This window comes from Fusarium phalaenopsidis (genome assembly GCF_050370095.1).
Source record: "Fusarium phalaenopsidis strain FUZ10S chromosome Unknown contig_32302, whole genome shotgun sequence".
NCBI classification, from domain to species: Eukaryota; Fungi; Ascomycota; class Sordariomycetes; order Hypocreales; family Nectriaceae; genus Fusarium; species Fusarium phalaenopsidis.
The window spans coordinates 2,536,741-2,554,425 of NW_028145405.1; the positions used below are offsets into that span (position 1 = coordinate 2,536,741).

General features: G+C 54.7%; 8 protein-coding genes across 8 annotated transcripts; 4 read left to right on the forward strand and 4 right to left on the reverse strand.

Moving 5' to 3' along the window:
- Positions 1-971: 971 nt before the first annotated feature.
- LRP88_08156 (putative quinol monooxygenase) lies at positions 972-1,726 on the forward strand (the record flags this gene model as incomplete). Its single annotated transcript, XM_083244665.1, has 3 exons — positions 972-1,536; positions 1,587-1,639; positions 1,700-1,726. The coding sequence occupies 3 exons, from the start codon at positions 972-974 to the stop codon at positions 1,724-1,726; spliced, it is 645 nt and encodes a 214-aa protein (XP_083099159.1).
- A 650-nt stretch (positions 1,727-2,376) lies between these two features.
- Positions 2,377-3,851, reverse strand: LRP88_08157 (KH domain-containing protein; the record flags this gene model as incomplete). The annotated part of the gene is made up of 2 exons (XM_083244666.1): positions 2,377-3,285; positions 3,339-3,851. The coding sequence occupies 2 exons, from the start codon at positions 3,849-3,851 to the stop codon at positions 2,377-2,379; spliced, it is 1,422 nt and encodes a 473-aa protein (XP_083099160.1).
- A 1,882-nt stretch (positions 3,852-5,733) lies between these two features.
- LRP88_08158 (uncharacterized protein) lies at positions 5,734-6,756 on the forward strand (the record flags this gene model as incomplete). Its single annotated transcript, XM_083244667.1, has 2 exons — positions 5,734-5,844; positions 5,896-6,756. 2 exons carry the CDS (start codon positions 5,734-5,736, stop codon positions 6,754-6,756), a joined length of 972 nt encoding a protein of 323 aa, XP_083099161.1.
- A 361-nt stretch (positions 6,757-7,117) lies between these two features.
- Positions 7,118-7,681, forward strand: LRP88_08159 (bifunctional dITP/dUTP diphosphatase; the record flags this gene model as incomplete). Its single annotated transcript, XM_083244668.1, has 2 exons — positions 7,118-7,364; positions 7,428-7,681. 2 exons carry the CDS (start codon positions 7,118-7,120, stop codon positions 7,679-7,681), a joined length of 501 nt encoding a protein of 166 aa, XP_083099162.1.
- Positions 7,682-7,890: 209 nt separating this feature from the next.
- Positions 7,891-8,796, reverse strand: LRP88_08160 (Ribokinase-like protein; the record flags this gene model as incomplete). The annotated part of the gene is made up of 2 exons (XM_083244669.1): positions 7,891-8,473; positions 8,522-8,796. 2 exons carry the CDS (start codon positions 8,794-8,796, stop codon positions 7,891-7,893), a joined length of 858 nt encoding a protein of 285 aa, XP_083099163.1.
- A 1,537-nt stretch (positions 8,797-10,333) lies between these two features.
- LRP88_08161 (proliferating cell nuclear antigen) lies at positions 10,334-11,194 on the reverse strand (the record flags this gene model as incomplete). The annotated part of the gene is made up of 2 exons (XM_083244670.1): positions 10,334-10,671; positions 10,723-11,194. The coding sequence occupies 2 exons, from the start codon at positions 11,192-11,194 to the stop codon at positions 10,334-10,336; spliced, it is 810 nt and encodes a 269-aa protein (XP_083099164.1).
- Positions 11,195-12,313: 1,119 nt separating this feature from the next.
- LRP88_08162 (Mysoin-binding motif of peroxisomes-domain-containing protein) lies at positions 12,314-14,398 on the reverse strand (the record flags this gene model as incomplete). Its single annotated transcript, XM_083244671.1, has 5 exons — positions 12,314-12,978; positions 13,036-13,487; positions 13,539-14,005; positions 14,064-14,287; positions 14,350-14,398. 5 exons carry the CDS (start codon positions 14,396-14,398, stop codon positions 12,314-12,316), a joined length of 1,857 nt encoding a protein of 618 aa, XP_083099165.1.
- Positions 14,399-15,394: 996 nt separating this feature from the next.
- On the forward strand, positions 15,395-17,524 carry LRP88_08163 (uncharacterized protein; the record flags this gene model as incomplete). Its single annotated transcript, XM_083244672.1, has 1 exon — positions 15,395-17,524. The coding sequence occupies one exon, from the start codon at positions 15,395-15,397 to the stop codon at positions 17,522-17,524; it is 2,130 nt and encodes a 709-aa protein (XP_083099166.1).
- Between the last annotated feature and the right edge of the window lie 161 nt (positions 17,525-17,685).

Here is a 17,685-nt window from a genome sequence, read left to right on the forward strand (position 1 = left end):
TAATTTACTCTTGTATCACCCCCTGTGACTTCCCTGCTGCTTGGTGCTTTCCTTGCCGGTACTTGTTGTTTCGTACCCTTCCTTCCAGTTCATCTCAGGTACGGCGGCCGGCGTGGGGCCCATGTAAGTGGGGCCGACCATGCCGAGAGTGGCGCGGCCAGCTCCCGGGGGGGGGGGGTTGGTTCTTCTAGTAATATCGAAGCCGTTCCGTTCTTGGCAGCTGTGCCGTACATACTCATCTTGTAGGGCTATACTTGCCTTGATATTGATGAGCTGAATGAAACCACTGACTGATGAAACAGCACAGCTACACGTACATGTTGTCCATCATATCCCGGGCCTTTGTAACATCATAGTTCATCCACTGAATCCCCCCCCTCACACGCCCAAAGTAACATCCCATCCAAGCTTCTCGTGAACCAAACAGAGCTCTCGTCCAAGCTGTCCTTTTAGCTGAGCCACACCTTTCTGCGAGAGCGGGGAACAAAGCTTCCATACACACACCCCTTGCTAGAAAAATCTCCGGCTTTCAATCCTCGCCATGCCACCATACAAACACGGTCCTTCCCCCTCACCGAGCTTGACACACCACCCATCCGAGCATCACTTAGCTCGGGCATCATCGGTTCCCCTCATCTCGGAAGTTCGGGAACATTCTCGTAGAATCGTATTTGGAAGTCGACCACGTGAAACTCTCGTAGTCTCATGAGGGCACCTGTGGCAGCTCATTTACTTCATTACACGTCTCCCTGTAAATATATACAGCTTCGTGTGCCTCGATGAAACATCCAGAACAGATGCCTTTGTGCTTCCCCAGTTGTTCAGCCTACGTTGCTTGATCGGCGTGTCACGTCATCATATACGACTTGTCATCCATATCGACCCCCCAGCACCAGCTCCAAGCCTCACAACACCACCTACAACAACTACTGACTAGGCTCTACTGGTTAACCCACCATCGGATAGTCATCATGGCCGCCATCTTCGAGTCGTTCCTAATCAAGTTCAAGCCTATCTTCGTAACTTCCCCTGACTCACCTCCCGCCACCTTATCCTCCATCACCGACCAGCTCAAGGCGATCCCAGGCGTCGAGTCCGTCCATCTAGGCCACCCGCTCGAGAAGCCCGACCACTGGGTCCTCGGCGTGCGCTGGGCCTCACGCGCCGCCCACAACGCCTTCATTTCGAGCTCCGCCGCAACGGAGTGGAAAGCCTCGCTGCGCGCCCTGCTGGCAGAGCATCCCATCGTCAGCCCTGCCGCCGAATATACGGGCGACGTCGGGGCTGCACTTGCTGCCCCCATTACCGAGTTCTGCACGTGCTGGGGCGCAGACGAGAGCTTCACCGAGAACAATATGAAACCTTTCGCTGAGGCTTGCGACGCCGGGGGTCTAGCCGGCTTCCATGGTCTGGCTTATGGCCAGTTTGTCCAGGCCGAGCATGAGAACCCGTCCGTCATCCCTGGCCTTGCTTCAAGATTGCTTCTAGGTTGGGATAGCAAGGAGGCCCATCTGCAACACAAGAATGTTGGAAGTGGTAAGGAACAACATGCGTTTTGCTGAGTGGCACTGCTAATCTTGATTCAGTCATTGACGACAACGTATACTACCTGCTTGCTCGGAACAAGAGTTTGGAGATGGTAAGACCTCTGCTTTCGCGTCCACATCATGAACAGGACTGACTGACACGTACCCTCTAGTACCATGTTCCCCTTCATGTAATCTAGTTCTCGAGATGAACATGCTCGAGTAGGCTTGCTGCGGCATCACTCTCTGCTTTGATACCATTTGTGATTTGGAATATATCAACCACCAAAAAAACCAATGAGATGAGACCAACCTGAATATGAATCACCAAAGGCCTTTTGCATCAGTGAATTAAAAAAGAGTTACTCAAGTCAATGCGCCGTAAAAAGCAGATACCTCGGGAGCTGTCAGTTATTACAGAGATGCTCCCAGCTCCCCTACCAAACATCCCGGTCTTGCTTGTTTGTTCGTCCCGATGAAATGCGACCCATCCTTTGACACCATTTCTATGCCATTCCACCTGCCCTAGACCGCCCTGCTGCTGGCTGCTTTGAAGCCTGGACTCAAGCACAATGCTATGCTTGCCGCGTGCGTATCGATCGTCGTCCGTATGTCGTCCGTTGCGGGTATTCGATCTGGCCTTTCCGTACTCGAACCCGCTCCAAACCAACTCCCCAGCTCAGAATGTCAAAACATGCTTCATCCCCCTTTTAACGTCTTTGCTCCCTCAGATATACCGAAATCATTGCCGTCCGCAGTTCGCCCGTAGTGGAATGTTTGTCGTATTCGCGTAAGGAAGGGTTAGATACGGTGTTTCTCGGATTCTGTAAAGGTCGCACACGTTAGAAGCTTAGTTGTTGCCAGTTCTGTTTTGAACCTCACCGAGTCGAGAGTAGAGCATGTACAGAGCCATTCGGTTGCACTCCTCTGTTCCAGTGATTGTCACGAGTCGCTCATTGCTATTGTCCTGCGGTTCGTTAATCTTGATCACGCTGTTGCTCATCTGCCGAATCTCATTGATCTTTTGTCCACCCTTGCCGATGATAGCGCCAACCATGTCATTGGGAATGTAGATCTGTTGAGTGATGGGGCCGCCGGGGATCGCGCCACCCATGGGCTGAGCCTGAGGAGCACCGCCGTGAGCCTGAGGACCTGTGTGCGGAGGCATGTGCGGCTGAACGTGAGGAGCGGCTCCGTAGGCACCACCTCCTTGCGCGCCGCCATAGTGCATAGGCATGGCTGGGTTAGCCTGGGCCGCGGCGTGAGGATACTGCTGAGGGTAGGGCGCAGGAGGCATGTGGTGCGAGCGACGGTCATTGTGGCGGGCATAGTTCTCGCCTCGTCCGTAGTGGCCCGAGGCCGGCTGAGGGCAGTATGGCACAACCTGCATACCTCCAGGAATGGAACCTGCAGGGGCACCACTTCGGGTCGCATATGCGGACGCAGCAGGGCCGCCGAATCTGTCGTTGAGCTGCTCTAGAAGGGTGCTACCCACGTAGTAAGTCGCGATGTGAACAGCATCAGCAACACCCATCACCACCAGAGATCGCTCGCTCGACATGGGGAGGCAAGCATCCGACGCGTTCAAGCGGGCACCAGAGGCCTCCTGAATCTCGCGGATGCGAGCACCGCCCTTACCGATGATGGAACCGATCAGGATGTGCGGAATCAGTAGGCGCAGAGGATACGTCTTGGAGGACGAGGTTGATGATTCGTTCAGCGGCTCGTTGTTGAGGGTTCGAATGATGAGACCGAATGCCTTGAATCATGTTAGTCACAAATTTGCGATAGAAACATGGGAGACAATTCTACCTTGGCTACAGCGTCCACTATTCCGCTGACAGTGAGGATTCGCTCGACGGCGCCCTTCTGATAGTCGCTGACGGTACACCTGGCGTTGGAGAGCTTCCTGATGTTGGAAACGTTCTCGCCTCCCTTTCCAATCACGGTAGCTGCCTCCGGGCTAGAGATGACAGCACGGATATGGATCCAGGTTGTCTCATCGAGTGCGGTGGCCGAGCTGACGGCGTTGGACGAGGAAGCGGCGACGGCAGTAGCGGCAGCCGTCTTGGTGTCGGACCCTTGATCCGCAGCAGCATCGTCATCCGGCTCGGATTTAGCAGTGCCGTTCACCTTGTCGTCAGCGTGGCGGTCCTCAGCGGCGATGTCGGCGGGAGCTTCAGGGACCTCGGCGTCCTCGTCGTGCTTGATCTTGTCGAGAGCTGGTCGCTTGGCATCAGGCTGGTCGCCAGCGCGCGAAGGCGACGAGGCCTCCTCCAGAGGGCGCTTGGCCGATTGGGTGGGTTGAGATGGCGAGGCAGACATTCTTGCTTGGATGTAAACGATAATTCACAGATGTACTCTTCCCAGGTACAGTCGAGAGTACGAAACTTTGTTTATTGCTGATCTTGCTTGTCTTATATACACTCAGGGGTTTTCGAAGGAAAACGTGCTGGTGTAGTGACTTCGATGGGATGGCGACTCGGTGAAGTATTCGTGAAGTGACTGGTGTCGCGCTGGAAGAGAGCGGAGCGGAGCGTGCTGCGAGCGGGCTGGATGGAAGGAGAAGGGATTGATTCGAGAAGTCGGGCTCAGGTCAGGGCGCGTTCCAGAACTCTTGCAGCGGGCGTCGAATTGGGGGCCCGGGAAGATCTCCTAGACGGTGGGCGGGAAGGAGGAAGGGCGGAGACGGATAGATAGATGATGGCTTGTGATTGATTGAAATGTTGAGTGGTTGTGAGGAGGAGGTGAAGCGATCGATGCTGGGACGGACTTCTGAAAAGCAGAAAGGAAGAGGCACAGTGCTCAGCTCAAACCTATTGACCGCGTGCTCGATCGGGTTGTCGCAGCGCCTCGATGGGATTGGATATCGCGTCGCGAACCGTGGACAGTAATGCGAACGAGGATGGGAGCGCAGCGAGATGAGCAGGGTCGTTGGATCGATGACTCTCCTCTGTTTGCCTGTGTGTGTCGCAAGGGAACGAAACGAAGGCGCCAAGGCTGGGGAGGAGCGATGACCAATCCAAAGGGAGGAAAAAGGGACAAGAAAAAACAAGGGGCGCTCAGAGACGATTACTGATAATCGCTCAAGAGGCAGAAGATGAGAAACCTCACGGGTTGAATGGAAAGGGAATGGGGGGAGGAGGGAAGAGAGATGACACGAGGTCGAGTGATCGATGGATGCGGTTGGGGCGAGAGGAGAGTTTGGGAGAAGGCGGGAGAAGCAGCAGCTGAAACCAAATCGCTCTCTGTCGAATCCTAGGACGGGGATGCGCTGGCCTAGGGTCACGTGCGGCCCCCGCTGGTGAGAGAGCTTGGGCCCCTAGCAAGCCACGGCAGAGGCACAGTGTGGAGATGTGGTAGGGGTTGTGTTAGTGAATTCAGGTTGATATTCCGAGCAAAATAGGTAGAAACAACTTGAACTTGTCTTCTATGTATCTCTGGGTTCAAATATAACTCCAGTTCTCTCCTTCTCTCGTTATTCCGACCAAGGTTGACCAAGTTTGCACAAGCCAAGAATTGTCCCATCTCCACAGCCTGGCTACACCACGGCGCCCTAAATTCCGGGGAGCTAGGAAGGCTACCGTGATTTTCAGAGCCACTGAGACCGTCGTTTCAAGCTTGCATCGCTGAGCAAAGTAAGCAACATTGGACAATGGCGTGACACGAGAGGGAAGCCCGAATTAACAAACCTCTTGCGATTGATGGGATTTTCAGCCCAAAACTTGTGCTTGCTTCGTATCAGGTCCATTGCGTCTCGTGGTTTCTGCATCGGTAGGTTGCTTGTCTGGCCATTGACTGTGCAGCGCACGGTACATACCTGCAAACCACACCTCACCCACTGCGACTTTGCGACGCGCGCAAAAACGAGTATCACATAAACACACGCCTGGGCACCATCCATCCAATCTGCCTCCTCCGAGCAGTGTGTCCCCCAGACAAACAACCAAAAAAGAGGCTTCACATTGGTCCACTTGACTCTCAAGAGAGCCCTTCACGTGAGGCAGCCTTGATACCATCCACAGGCATCCCGCGTGTGCATTCCCATCTGCCGGACCCCCAACTCGCATGATTTGAGGCGCATCCTCCTTCGGGCCGCGAAATTCTCGGCCACATCGTTCTGGACCGTCCTGATGCAGCGTCTGCTTTGCTAGAGTGTAAAAATTGCTCTGGTGGAGCTACCTACCACTCCTTCACTCCAGAAAGCATGGATGAGCGATCGCAGCGCGCCGAGGCCCAGGCGTATACGGCCAGTCTCGACCAGACATTGAAAGAGCTTCAACAAAAAGTTCGCGAGCATGAGAATGACTTGGAAAGGGTATGATACTTCTATTTCTCGCCGCACCCATCAAATCTGACCGACAAATAGCTCCGTCCAGGCCAGGATGTGCTCCCTCAGTCGGTAGCAGGCCAGGCGCGGGTCATCCAGACGGCCCTCAAGGAGGTCACGGATTCTGACCCCTTTCTGCCTTCTCCAGGATCTCTGCTCCCGGCGTTGCTGGCTCTGCGCAAGACTCATCAGACTATCCAAGAAAGCAATGCGTATCTCGCCTCGCAACGCGCTAGCCACGAGCAGCTGTCGCGTCAGCTCGAAGCTGATCAAGCGCGTCTCAAGGACCAAAACCTGCTCGGGGAAGCTCTAAGCGCAAGGATCCAGTCTCTACGCGATGAACTGGACGCCAATACCAATGTCACCCAAGCAGAAGGGGCAAGGGAACGCCTGCAGGAGCTCCGAAGCAAGAAGAGGAGCTATGACAAGGAGACGTCAAAGCTCATGAAGGTGCTCCTTAAGTTCATCGACAACCAGCTGGCCCCTATGCTCGCGGCAGAAGAGCTGGGTGGCCCCGTTGTTGGTGACCTCATGGATATTGACAACGAGGATCTGGCTGGGGGCTTCAACGCGCAGGGAAAGCTCAAGAAAGCCAAGGAAGGGGCCGGCCAGGACGATAAGCGGCAGCGCAGGATAGACGAGATCTGGGGCCAAGCCGGTGACGAGGCCGGGGGACGCCAGGACGAGGTCACAGGGGCGGCCGCTGAGATGAGGCAGCTGACCGAGGAGCTCCTCAACACGCTCGCCGAGGCCAACGGCGACAATTCTGCGTCGTATGTGCGGTTGCCACGCGAGTCAGCGGCGGCGCGGTTCCTGGTGAGATCCAAGGTTGCTCAGTTTCACCCTCGAGATGCGACGAGACTTAGACTGGTTGACTTTGGACGAGATTTGGAGGCTTGAGAGCCGTCCATGATCACCTTGATATATATCGTAGAACATAGTTTTACCACAATGTTCGCATTAAACCAAGTACCGCATGGCATATCTGCCAGAAATAAAAAGCATCCTACCTGGTCTTCGAGCCCAATAGCCTAGAATTCTCCCTATTTCATCCCTTCTATCGCTTCCATGATGCTGGTTGCCAGAGAAGCAACCACTTTAACCCCTTAGCCCTCTCATTGGTCAATTGACCCAACGCGTGGTCCGCGTCGCGTCTCCCTCCCAACCAAGATCAGTCCCCAGTCAAGCTCCCCTGTCACTCTCAACCTCTCGATATTCAACCCCCCCTTCTACAATTCCCAACTTTTTCCCTTTAACAATCATGACTGCCGACGCCACCAACGCTACCATCTCCTCCCCTCCCGCCAAACGAGTAAAGACCGCCGCTACAATGGAAGCCCCTCCCGCCCTGCAGATCAAGAAGCTCTCGGACAAGGGCCGGCTGCCTACTCGCGGCAGCGCCTTTGCTGCTGGCTACGACATCTACGCTGCGCGCGACACGACGATCCCTGCCCGTGGAAAGGCTCTTGTCGACACCGACATTAGCATGGCTGTGCCCGCTGGCACCTGTGAGTAGCTCTATCTACAGAGCGCAAATCGACATGGATTGCTGACCAGACTGCATCCAACAGACGGCCGCATTGCTCCCCGATCTGGTCTTGCCTCCAAGCACTTCATCGACACGGGCGCTGGCGTCATCGACGCCGACTACAGAGGCCAGGTCAAAGTCCTTCTTTTCAACCACGGCGAGTCCGACTTTGAGATCAAGGAGGGCGACCGCATCGCCCAGCTCGTCCTTGAGCGCATCTATACCCCCGAGGTTGTCGAGGTCCAAGAGCTTGAGGAGAGCGTCCGAGGCGCTGGTGGTTTTGGAAGCACTGGTTAGAGAAAAGATACCAGGACCTTAGTTACTGGTTCTTGCATGACATGATGAAAAGTCAAGGGATATTACGGCACTAGACTTGGCTGGTAGGGGACATGGATGAGGATACCACGGGGATATTCACAGATAGACTCAAAGAGACAACGAGTATGCGCTCTTTAAAACACGTCTATTCCTCTTGTTCTATACCCAAGTTCTATATCCTGACCTTTCTATATCGCCTTGGCACGGTATTCTGTCGACGGCGAGCGTAAGCAGTCTAGATTCCTTACAAGCTGTAGCTCAGCCGCCTTGCTCTTAACCAGATGGACCTTTGTGTCGTTGGCGCGGTCCTGAGGCCTCATCTCGGTAAGGGTGCGATCGACGACGCCGCGCATGCCCTCGCACGTCTTGGATAGCACCTCGTGCATGCTAGCAAGGACCTTCTCGGCGGCGCGGGCGAGGGGTAGCTCGACAGCGGAGACCGAGTCATCGCTGAGCCAGCTGGCTGTGTGACGGAGGCTGTCGTTGGCGTTGTAGACGGCCTCACGCATGCGGATCACCATGAGGGCGCCAAACATGTCACCGGTGCCGCTAAAGTAGCAGTCGATGGACGGAAAGACAATCTTGAAGAACCGAGCCTGTCCGGTCGACGTCATGCTCGAGCCCACCACCGACAGGTGTGACGGCGGGTGGTCGGGGGCTTCAAGGTTGACTGAGGTGATGACGATGTGGGGGACCTGGTACTTGTCATGCATGGCCTGGATGGCCTTGTGCAGGCTATCCATGTCGTGGATCTTGCACTCTGAGAGGAGCCTGGGCGAGTTGTTAGCTCAGGACTTGAGCCAGGTGAAGAGTCCCTACTCTGCCTCGAACTGATTTGGTAGGATGAGATCGGCGTCGTGGAGGAGCTTCTTGTAAGCAGGGACGACCTCCTCCGAGACGTAGAGCCTACCGTTATCGCCCATGACGGGGTCGAGCACCCAGAAGAACTTGCCCGGGGTCTCGGCCGCCTTTTGCTTGAGCTCCCGGCCGATCTGCCCCACCGTGTTGACGGCCTCGGCGCCGGGGATGTATCCCGAGAGCATCATGTCAAAGTCGTCTAGGTACGACTGCTTCAACCCCTCGTACAGCTCCATGATCTCCTGCGCCGAGACTCTGGTACCCTTCCATTGCTTGTAACCGGTATGGTTGCCTTGGCGTTTAAAAGATCATCGGTCAGACTACATGCACTTTCGACTGTTTCAAAGAGGCCGGCTACTCACTAAACTGGACGGTGTTGAGGGCTGCGACGTCACATCCCAGAGACTGTAGCACAAAGACGGCGATCTTGTTCCCTACATAACTGGAACCCCCGGCAAAGAGTCAGCTTCTGCGGATGACGACCTGGATCTGGAACTCTGGATTTAATTTACCCCGAGACAACCTGAGACGGGTCGGACATTTGTCAGCCAAGGAACTTGAGAATGAGAGACGAGAAAAAAGAGGTCGTACATGGCTGGCGACAGCGAGAACTCGCGTGTCGGGCACCGGAAGAGCATCAGACATGGTTCCGAGGTGGTATTCTCGGGGGAGTATACAAGGTTTCTTCTGTTCACCCTTTCTTCCTCTTCCCTGAGCCAAGAAGTAACCCCAGGTTGAGACCTTTGGTGTCGAGACGTCACTGGACCAAATGCTCTCGCTCTACGTCAGAGCTCCGAGGGAGATTTGAGGTGATTTAAGTGACTGGTCGGAGAAACAAACGCCGGGGCTTGAGGTATAAGCAGTTGAAGGTTGAGAGCGGCAAGTGAGTGAATGAGCAACAAGGACGGAGCCAAGTCTAGATTTGAGTCAGAGTGGTTGTGTCTATCGATGGAGGTTGAAGGTTGGTTGGTTGGTAGGCAAGTAGTCACGAGGTAACTCGAAGCACCCGAGTCTACCTTAGTCTGCGTCAAGTGGGTAAGGCAAGTCAGAAAGGCAGGTACCTTGGGGACATGCACATCGACGACGTTATATGGATCCTTCCTTCCCTTGACTCAATCCCCCCCTTCCAGTTTTTTTCCTGCTAGTGACTTCCATCCCGTCCCGTCTGCCCCGCCAAAAAAAGAGGCCGATGCCGTTCATTGCCCCGCACTAGGGAAATCCTCACTCTTTGTCTCGCTGACTGTGGCCTCACTCCGCCGACTCGGGCTGTCGCTTAGGTCTTTGAGTCAACTGATGTGGCCTGTTTACTGCAGTAGACAACATGAAACTATCGTGAGGACCGATAGCATGACAATATGGACACCGATAATTCCAGTGTTAGCATTCCATCACACAAATACTCTTCACCTGCAACCTGATGTCATCCATCATGATCCATGGCAACTGCAAAGCATGTATCATTATCGTCAAAGTAGACGTCTTGGATGGCCAGGCTATCATGACACGCTTGCCACAGTCTAGCCTCTTCATACATAGTCCTTCCATCTAGTCCGTCCATCCCAATCACCCAAACATTCCCTCCGTCCCTAATGAGTCTCTCAAGAGTTATATCCCTGGTATTCGTATCCCCGGCAGATTCCCCACTGCGCGTACACATCGCAGCCACTTCACCGCATCCTCGTAACCTCAACGCCGGGCTTATAGTCAAGTAGGATGGTGTCGTATCATGTTTTTGGTCGAGTTTACTCCTCGTCACCAATCTGTTTTACGGACTCATGTTAGTAAGGGAAGAACAATAGTGCTGAGTATGGGATGACTTGCCTTGGGGGCGAGGTAGAAGCGCAGGTGGCTGGAGCCTGCAATCTGGTACTCAACCAAGAGTGGCACTTCGTTGGAGAGGCAGATCTTGACCTGGTTCGAAAGACCGACCGCCTTGCAGAAGTTGACAAGGTACTTGAGGGAGAAAGTGAGAGAGACGGGCTCTGTCAGCTCAATGGCGACGTTGTTATCAGGCTTGTCGAGGTCGGTGTGGGTGCGCAACATGACAGAGCCGTTACCAATGTCACCACTGCATGCAAACTTAACACCGTCCTTGGAAGCCTCGATGACGACTGTTGAATTCTGTTAGCAGGGTAGTGGTGACCCTTCGAGTCTGTACCAACCTGATTCTGACATGGCCATCAGATCCGTGCAGATGCGTCGAAACTCGCCCGAGGGCATCGCGATAGTAGCGGCATACTCGGTATCGGGGATACCCAGGTGCTCCTGGTCAATGTCCATGAGCTTGAGATCGTACTCGCTGATGCGGTCGTTCTCTGCGTTCTCAAAGGCCAGGTTGAGCACGTCGGGCCCATCCTCAGCCTTGAGGGTCAACTGGTCCTCGTTCTGAGCAGCGCGCAGCACCTTGGTCAGCGAGGTGAGGTTGACACCCAGCGAGATGTTGCGATCGCAGCGGTAGGGGGAGAAGGCCTCGGCCTTGAGCATCATGGAGACGAGGGCAACGTGCGAGTTGTCCATGGCCTGGAGGGCGATGCCAGTGTCATTGCAGTCGAAGTTGCAGTCCTGGACCAGGTCCTTGATCGAGTCCACCACCTTTTTCAGGACCTGGGCCTGGTCGAGTCGTGCTTCCAACATGTCTGCAGCCGTGATCTTGTTAGCCTGTGCTGTGCTTGTGTTTGTGCTGCGATGCTGCTGGTGATGGGTGATGATGGTTTTGCGCGAAGCTGCCACGCAAGGGGCGGGGCAACCGTGGGTTGCTGGGGAACAACTGACTGAGAGAATAGACTGGTGATCAGATTAAGACGAGGAGAATGGAGACGCAAGAGTCAATGGGTTGATATGAGGAAATTGGCGACAGAGCCGGAGTTGTCCAGAGTAGGGGGAAAATTAGAGATTGTTGATGTCGTGAATCAAAGGGTGGAAAACGGGAATGGATCTAAGATTGGATTGTAGGCAGGCAGACAGCTTACCGAGTACCTGCCTTGCCTCTAATTTAGCACAGCGCCTGCGGTAGCCACTTAACGCGAAGGACGCGGGCGCGGGTAGGAGCTCGCACGGCGACGCGTCAAGACGCGGGGCATTACACGTGCCAACCTATCACATCAACCTCTTGACTCTCATTTGTAGAGGATGGAATAGGCAGGTTCTTATTCAATTAGACCTATCAAGGCCTTGTTCTTCTGCTATCAACCCAGGACGATCCTCTATCATACATCCAAGTATCTCACAGCTAGGTAGTTAATAATCATTATCTTTAGAATGCAATCAATCGATCCTTGACGCAAAGAAACAACCTGGGCACAAAGAGTGTCATGTACAGGTATGTGTGCCGTCAACCTCGTGCAGCGGTTCTGGTACACGTTGTCCCAGAATTCCCGTTTGACGAGGCAATTGCAACGGCCAAGCAGCCCAGTTCAAAAGCGAAAAAAAAAAAAAAAAAAAAAAACATTTTCAATTCCAATCCCCTGCGCCGTTGCCTAACCTTAACCCTTCTATGAAAAAGCGCCGCCCACAAAGAACTGACCATGTCGTCGTGACGCTGCCTTGATGCTGGACGTTTCTATCGGTCTGTGTCTGTCTGTTTGTTTGTTCCGGTTTGATGTATACGTGATTGAAAAGCGAGTGTGGAAAAGCGTGTCCGTCCATGCCTGGCCAGGTGATGGTGATGAGTGAATGGCGGGAAGCGATGACAAAAAACTGGCGGCGAAAATGATCGTAACGTTGTGATGGTCGACAATATGAAAGAGATTCGTCCTACATCGACACAATCCTTCCTGCTGGTGCGCTGGCACGCGTTCGTGGTCGTAGATTAATGACTGTCTCCAGCTCGCGGAGCATTCCTCTGGTTGCGTCGATGTGCTGTCGTGCGATGGCCTTCTGTTCCCTCTCCTCTCGAACCTTAAGGATTCTCTCCTCTCTCGTGAGCATGCTTCGCGGTCGTGGCCGGGCGACTGCCTCAAATACTTCGAGCGTCTCGTGGTCTGCAGACCCGGCATAATCTGAATTTGGAGGAGATTCGCCTGTAAGGGCCTTGAGCGCTTCGGCTGTTCCGCCACCTTCATCCACCGTCGTCAGTCCGCTCAGGGAGCTTGCAGGCGACAGCAGGGTGCTCATGGATGAGAGCCTCTTTTCGTTCCTATCGATACCGAGTGCTAGAGCTGCTCTACCTTCCTCCCATGCCGCCATCAAGTCTTTTAGGTCCATGCCGATTGACTCGAATTGCGCCATGAGATTCGGTCCGAGCTCCGAAATGTCGTTGGAATCGTTGAGTGTGCGATCTGACTCTTCTCGGAGTAGTTGAAGCTTCGCTTGTAAGCCCCTTATTCCGCTTGACAGTGAGTTGAGTTTTCGCAGTTGAGCTCGCCAACGTTCTCGTCCAGGCGTCAGAGCATGCTTTGGCGTTGGTGGCGAAGTGAAAGCTAGATAATGTGTGTAAGCCAGAGAATCAGGTGTGGGATGTTGAATCAAAGACTCACTTTGTTCCTCGCCCAAAAGAGTCTGCAGCCTAGCAGATGCAGAACTGGTCGAGGCATTGAGGTTGAGAAGGGATTCGACAGCTGTCGTCCAACGAAGCAAGTCATTGGCATCGCCGCTGGCATCAAGGGCCAACAAAGCGCAGAGAAATAGCTTGCGGACGATGAAGAAACGGGCAGACAGGATCTTGAGCGTCCTCAACGACTCGGGGTCATCAAACTCTTCTTCGTTGAATCCACGGCGTGCATCTGACATGTCGAAATCGGTTATGTCGTATATGTCGTAGTACTTCTCCAAGTCTGTCTGTTCCGCGAAGCCGTTGACGACAGTGCAGACTTGGTTATATGCGTCAAGAACTTCGGCCAACGATTCCTTGGCCGCCTTGCGCAGCCGAACACATTTGCGTGACTGCGCGCGATCCTCGATGCGGCTAATGGGAGGCAAGGGCGCGCTTCTGCGAAATAGTTAGCAAAGAGCATACCAACGAGGCTATAAATAGACTGACAGTCGGTATCCTCTGGAGACCAGCTCAACCTCCTGTATAAGAGAAAGCGCAGCTCCGGATGCGGTATCGAAAGCGTGCGAGTGCTCAATGAACGCCGTGATCTCCGAAAGTGATTGTGACCGTCGATAACGCAACCATTGTCTCCTCATATAAACTTGGCCCAGCAACATCGCAGCCGCGCATAGGATGAGCAAGAAAATGAGCCTCTTTCTCGTAACGCCACTTTCCACCACCCAGCTCAGTATAACTGCAATAGCAAGAGCCGCTAGAATCGATGCCAGGATGCCTTCGGTCGATAACAGAGATTTGGCTTCGTCGTGTGGTGGTCCGTTGGGGCCATTGGCGGTGAGCTGGTGTTGTCCCAATCCCGAGTGACCGCTTAACAACTGAGAGGCAATAATGGTATATCGAAATTGCTCGAGAAATTTGGCGTTATCCGCTCGATCGATACTCGCTGCTACGGCGGCCTATGGAGTGGACATTATGAGCGTTGTCGAGGGATAACTTGAGGCCACATTGACATACCGAGTAGTTCCTCCGCATGGAGCGCAACACCGAGGGCTTGGGAACATCTAGTTGGAGAGGGTTGGGCACTTTATTACGGAATCTTGGCTTCACCAAGGGTCGGCCCGTGGGAGCGAAGGGAGATGGACTGGAGGGTGGTGAAGGGCTGGATCGACCGGCGGAGGATTCTGGTTCTGGCGTTGTCGCGCCAGGCGCCCAGTCCGACTGAGGCTCATCTCCCCCATCTTGTAAAATGTCAGCCATCAAGGTGAATATGTTGGTGGACGAGGCTGAGGAGGGAGCTCACCTCTGAGGTAGTTGGCGAACGGGGTCTCGTCATACACCACGGGCTCCATCTAACTGCTGTGTGACGTAGTCGGGGGCGATACGGGATGACGCAAAGCCATCGAGCGTGTGACGGTGAAAGCGCAAGCGCGGACAGTCTGTATGGTTAGCGTGTTGTTGTGGTGGTTTTGATGGGGAGTTGTTCAAGTGCAATGTTCAGGAGAAGGCGACACAAGGTGATAGACGACAGTGGAGGACAAGGACAGGACAGGCCAGGCTGGTGGTTGAGGGTCCCGATTGGGGAAGCTCCACGGCTACCGTAAGGTCCGCGCGCTTCAGCGGTCAACCCGGTATCGACAAGGATGGCGGATAACTAGACGACCGACGGAGAGATGCTAGAGACCGGTGATGCACAGAAGCGAAGTATCAATGTCAGGGCGAGCGAGCGGGAGCATGGACCGTTGAGCTCTTTGGTCCTGGGTCAAATTTCGGGGCCGAGATTGATAGGTATCATTCGTCAACGCATGGAACGCAGACGCAGGGAGACGCAGGGACATGGAATCGACTGCACGCGGGAGAAATAACACGACGTATCAGCGCACAGCAAGGGGCTTCTGGGGCCTCCTAGCCGCATGGGTTTGGCTGTCAAGTTCGGCCAGCCTGCTTGTGGTGGCGGAGTCTTCAGGGGTTTGCCATTTGGGGCGGGAACATGCGCGAGCTGCGCTAAAGGGGTGGAGTGCATTCCAGCGGAGGCAGAGGAGCTCAGCTCGGAGTGAGGAATAGCGTTTATCCGAAGTCCCTTGGGGTGCTTCCTCCGACGGCAGCTCGGACCCGCCGGCGCCTTACCTAAGCCCGAGACTCCGGGGTAAAGCCATGCTAATCGGCTCTTCCCTGGTTGGCTAGCCCAGATTTTGAGAAACTTCAGATGCTACCCCGAATAGTACATCCCACCTCTCGAGCCTCCCACGCCTCCTCGCCCGTGCTCCCACGGCCCCGACTTTGAGCCGCCTCCCTGACCGCAATGAGGGCGGATGCCTGTGACAAGGTCCATCACGCGAGCTCGCCCTATGCCCCTACGATGTGCCGCTGCGTGCTGTCGTTCGGGCATACACCCTACCTCTCCGAGCTCGCCAGACGCCGTCTGGATCACCAATGCCGTCCTGAACCGAGCCATTGAGCGATTCCACCATGCCCACCCGATCCCATGCAGGCGTCTCAGCTCCTGCCCGGGCCCGATCGAGAGCCGGCGACGTCTGGGCAAGCGCCACATGACCGCCATCCTCCCCGAATCTCGCGCCTCGCCTTTACCTTGGACGATCGATCTGCCCTACAACCTCGGGGAATGGTCCTGGGAAGCTCCTAATGCTCCAGCAGACCGCCACAAGAAAAAGCTGAGCCGCTTCGAGCGGCTCATCAGATGGCTTGAAGGACCCGCGCAGGAGGACGCTTCGATACCTGCTCCGACACCCACAAACCCAGCGGAGACGATACCAGCGGAGACGATACCAGCAGAGACCATATCAGAGGCCCAGGAAGTGCTGGCTGAGTTTAGAGATGCTCTCGCCAGCCTCCAAGGGAGACAGAGCAGAGCAAGTCTCTATAAGGCGTGCGGACCCTACAAGAACCGACTTCTTGAATTGATTCGGTTGAGAGCGATCTCCCTCGACGACATGACATCGGCCCTGGATCCATTTGACTCGCGCATCAGGGAAAAGGTGCCCGTCCAAATCCTCGACTGTATCCACGCATGGTACCTGCAAGAGGTCGTCCACGCTATACGTGTTAGTCGAACCGTACCGTCAAATGATGCATTTGGCAAAGAGTTTTGGGACCAATTCTTTGACCTGGTGATCGCATTGACACCGCAGCGACCGACATTCCGTCTTTTCCAATCACTTGTTATCGAGGGCGTACAAAAGATATCTTTCAGGACGGTTCCCGAGTACTATCGGCGCCTATTCTTGGCGCACATCCTGCATCAGGCGTCTGTCCCTAAACAGAACCCAGCCCGAGCCGCAGAACAACATGCAACGCTTTTCGAACAAGTCAAGTTTTTCAGGAAGGGAGGCCTTGTCGAGTTCTGCAACAAACTGATCGAATCCTGCATGGAGATCCCAGGTGACGACGAGTTTCGCAAAAGAATTGCCTATCACCTGCTCCAGACCTTGGCGTATATCATTCCCCTCAGCAAGTCGACTTTCGGTCGGTTTGCCAGTCGGATCAACGGGACAGCCCCGTGGAGAAAAGATGAGGCCTTCATCCTCGTCAGAGCCCGCCTGCTCTCGAAGGCGCGCAACCGAATCAATGTGGCAGCATATTACCACCGATCCTTGAACATGCGCGATGGTGACCACTGGACTTGGCTGATTAAGGCTGCCCTCGGCGACAGCTCGGAAAGACAGCTCCAGAACCTGCGAACCCTGACTCACTCCTGCAACATCGTTGGCAACCTGGACGCGCTTCTCATGACAGCAGCTAGGATGCCAAACGGCGGGTCGCTCCTCCGAGATATCTTGGTTGCAAGCCGCGACCCTTACGTCGCTGTCGCCGCGTGGGCGACGTACAACGAGGGACGAGAAACAAAGGCCAAGTGGGGCTGGCATATATGGCTTCCCTACATCAGAGCCTTGATAGAGGACCCTGAGATCGACGCCGCCCTCATCTGGGACGCTGTCGACCTTTTGCCGTTCAAGTCCATGCAGAGATTGCCCCCGAAGTACCATTGGGAAGGCATCGGAGACAGAATGACGTTGCTGGAGAGGATGGCTGACTGGTTCATGTTGAGGACCGACGTCACTCCTCGCCAGCAACTTAGATTCGTCGAGAAGTGCATCGCGCACGGCCAGGTCGCAGGAGGACCCATGTCGAAGCGCCTCATGGCCAACCTGGCCAAGCTCGTCATCAGGGATCTGGAGGAGGGCAGCCTAGGTCGCACCGCTCGGCTGCAGTACCTGATCAAGATGGCAGAATTGCATCTGGGCCCAGAGGAAGCGGCAAAGGTCAGGCATCAGCTGGAAGGATGGAGATGGATCGTCGTCAACCAAGACTTTGGCAACAAGCCCAAGACCAAGTTTGACCTGGAAGAGGAGCTGGACGAGCTGGGAGCGGAGATGGATCAATACCAGACCCGCCAGGGACTTCTGGAGGAGGAACTGATGTCTGATTCTGAATATGACCTTGAGGAGTATGGGAGTTGAAGAGACGATTCAATGAGCAATGTATACTTAACCAAAAAGCATTATAAGGCATGACGTGTAAAGAGGGGGGCGTTTGGAACTTGAATCAAGGCAAAAGCGATGGGCGTTGGGACCAGCGTGGATATATGCTCGGGTTTGACGCGAGTAGTCAACTTCCTCGG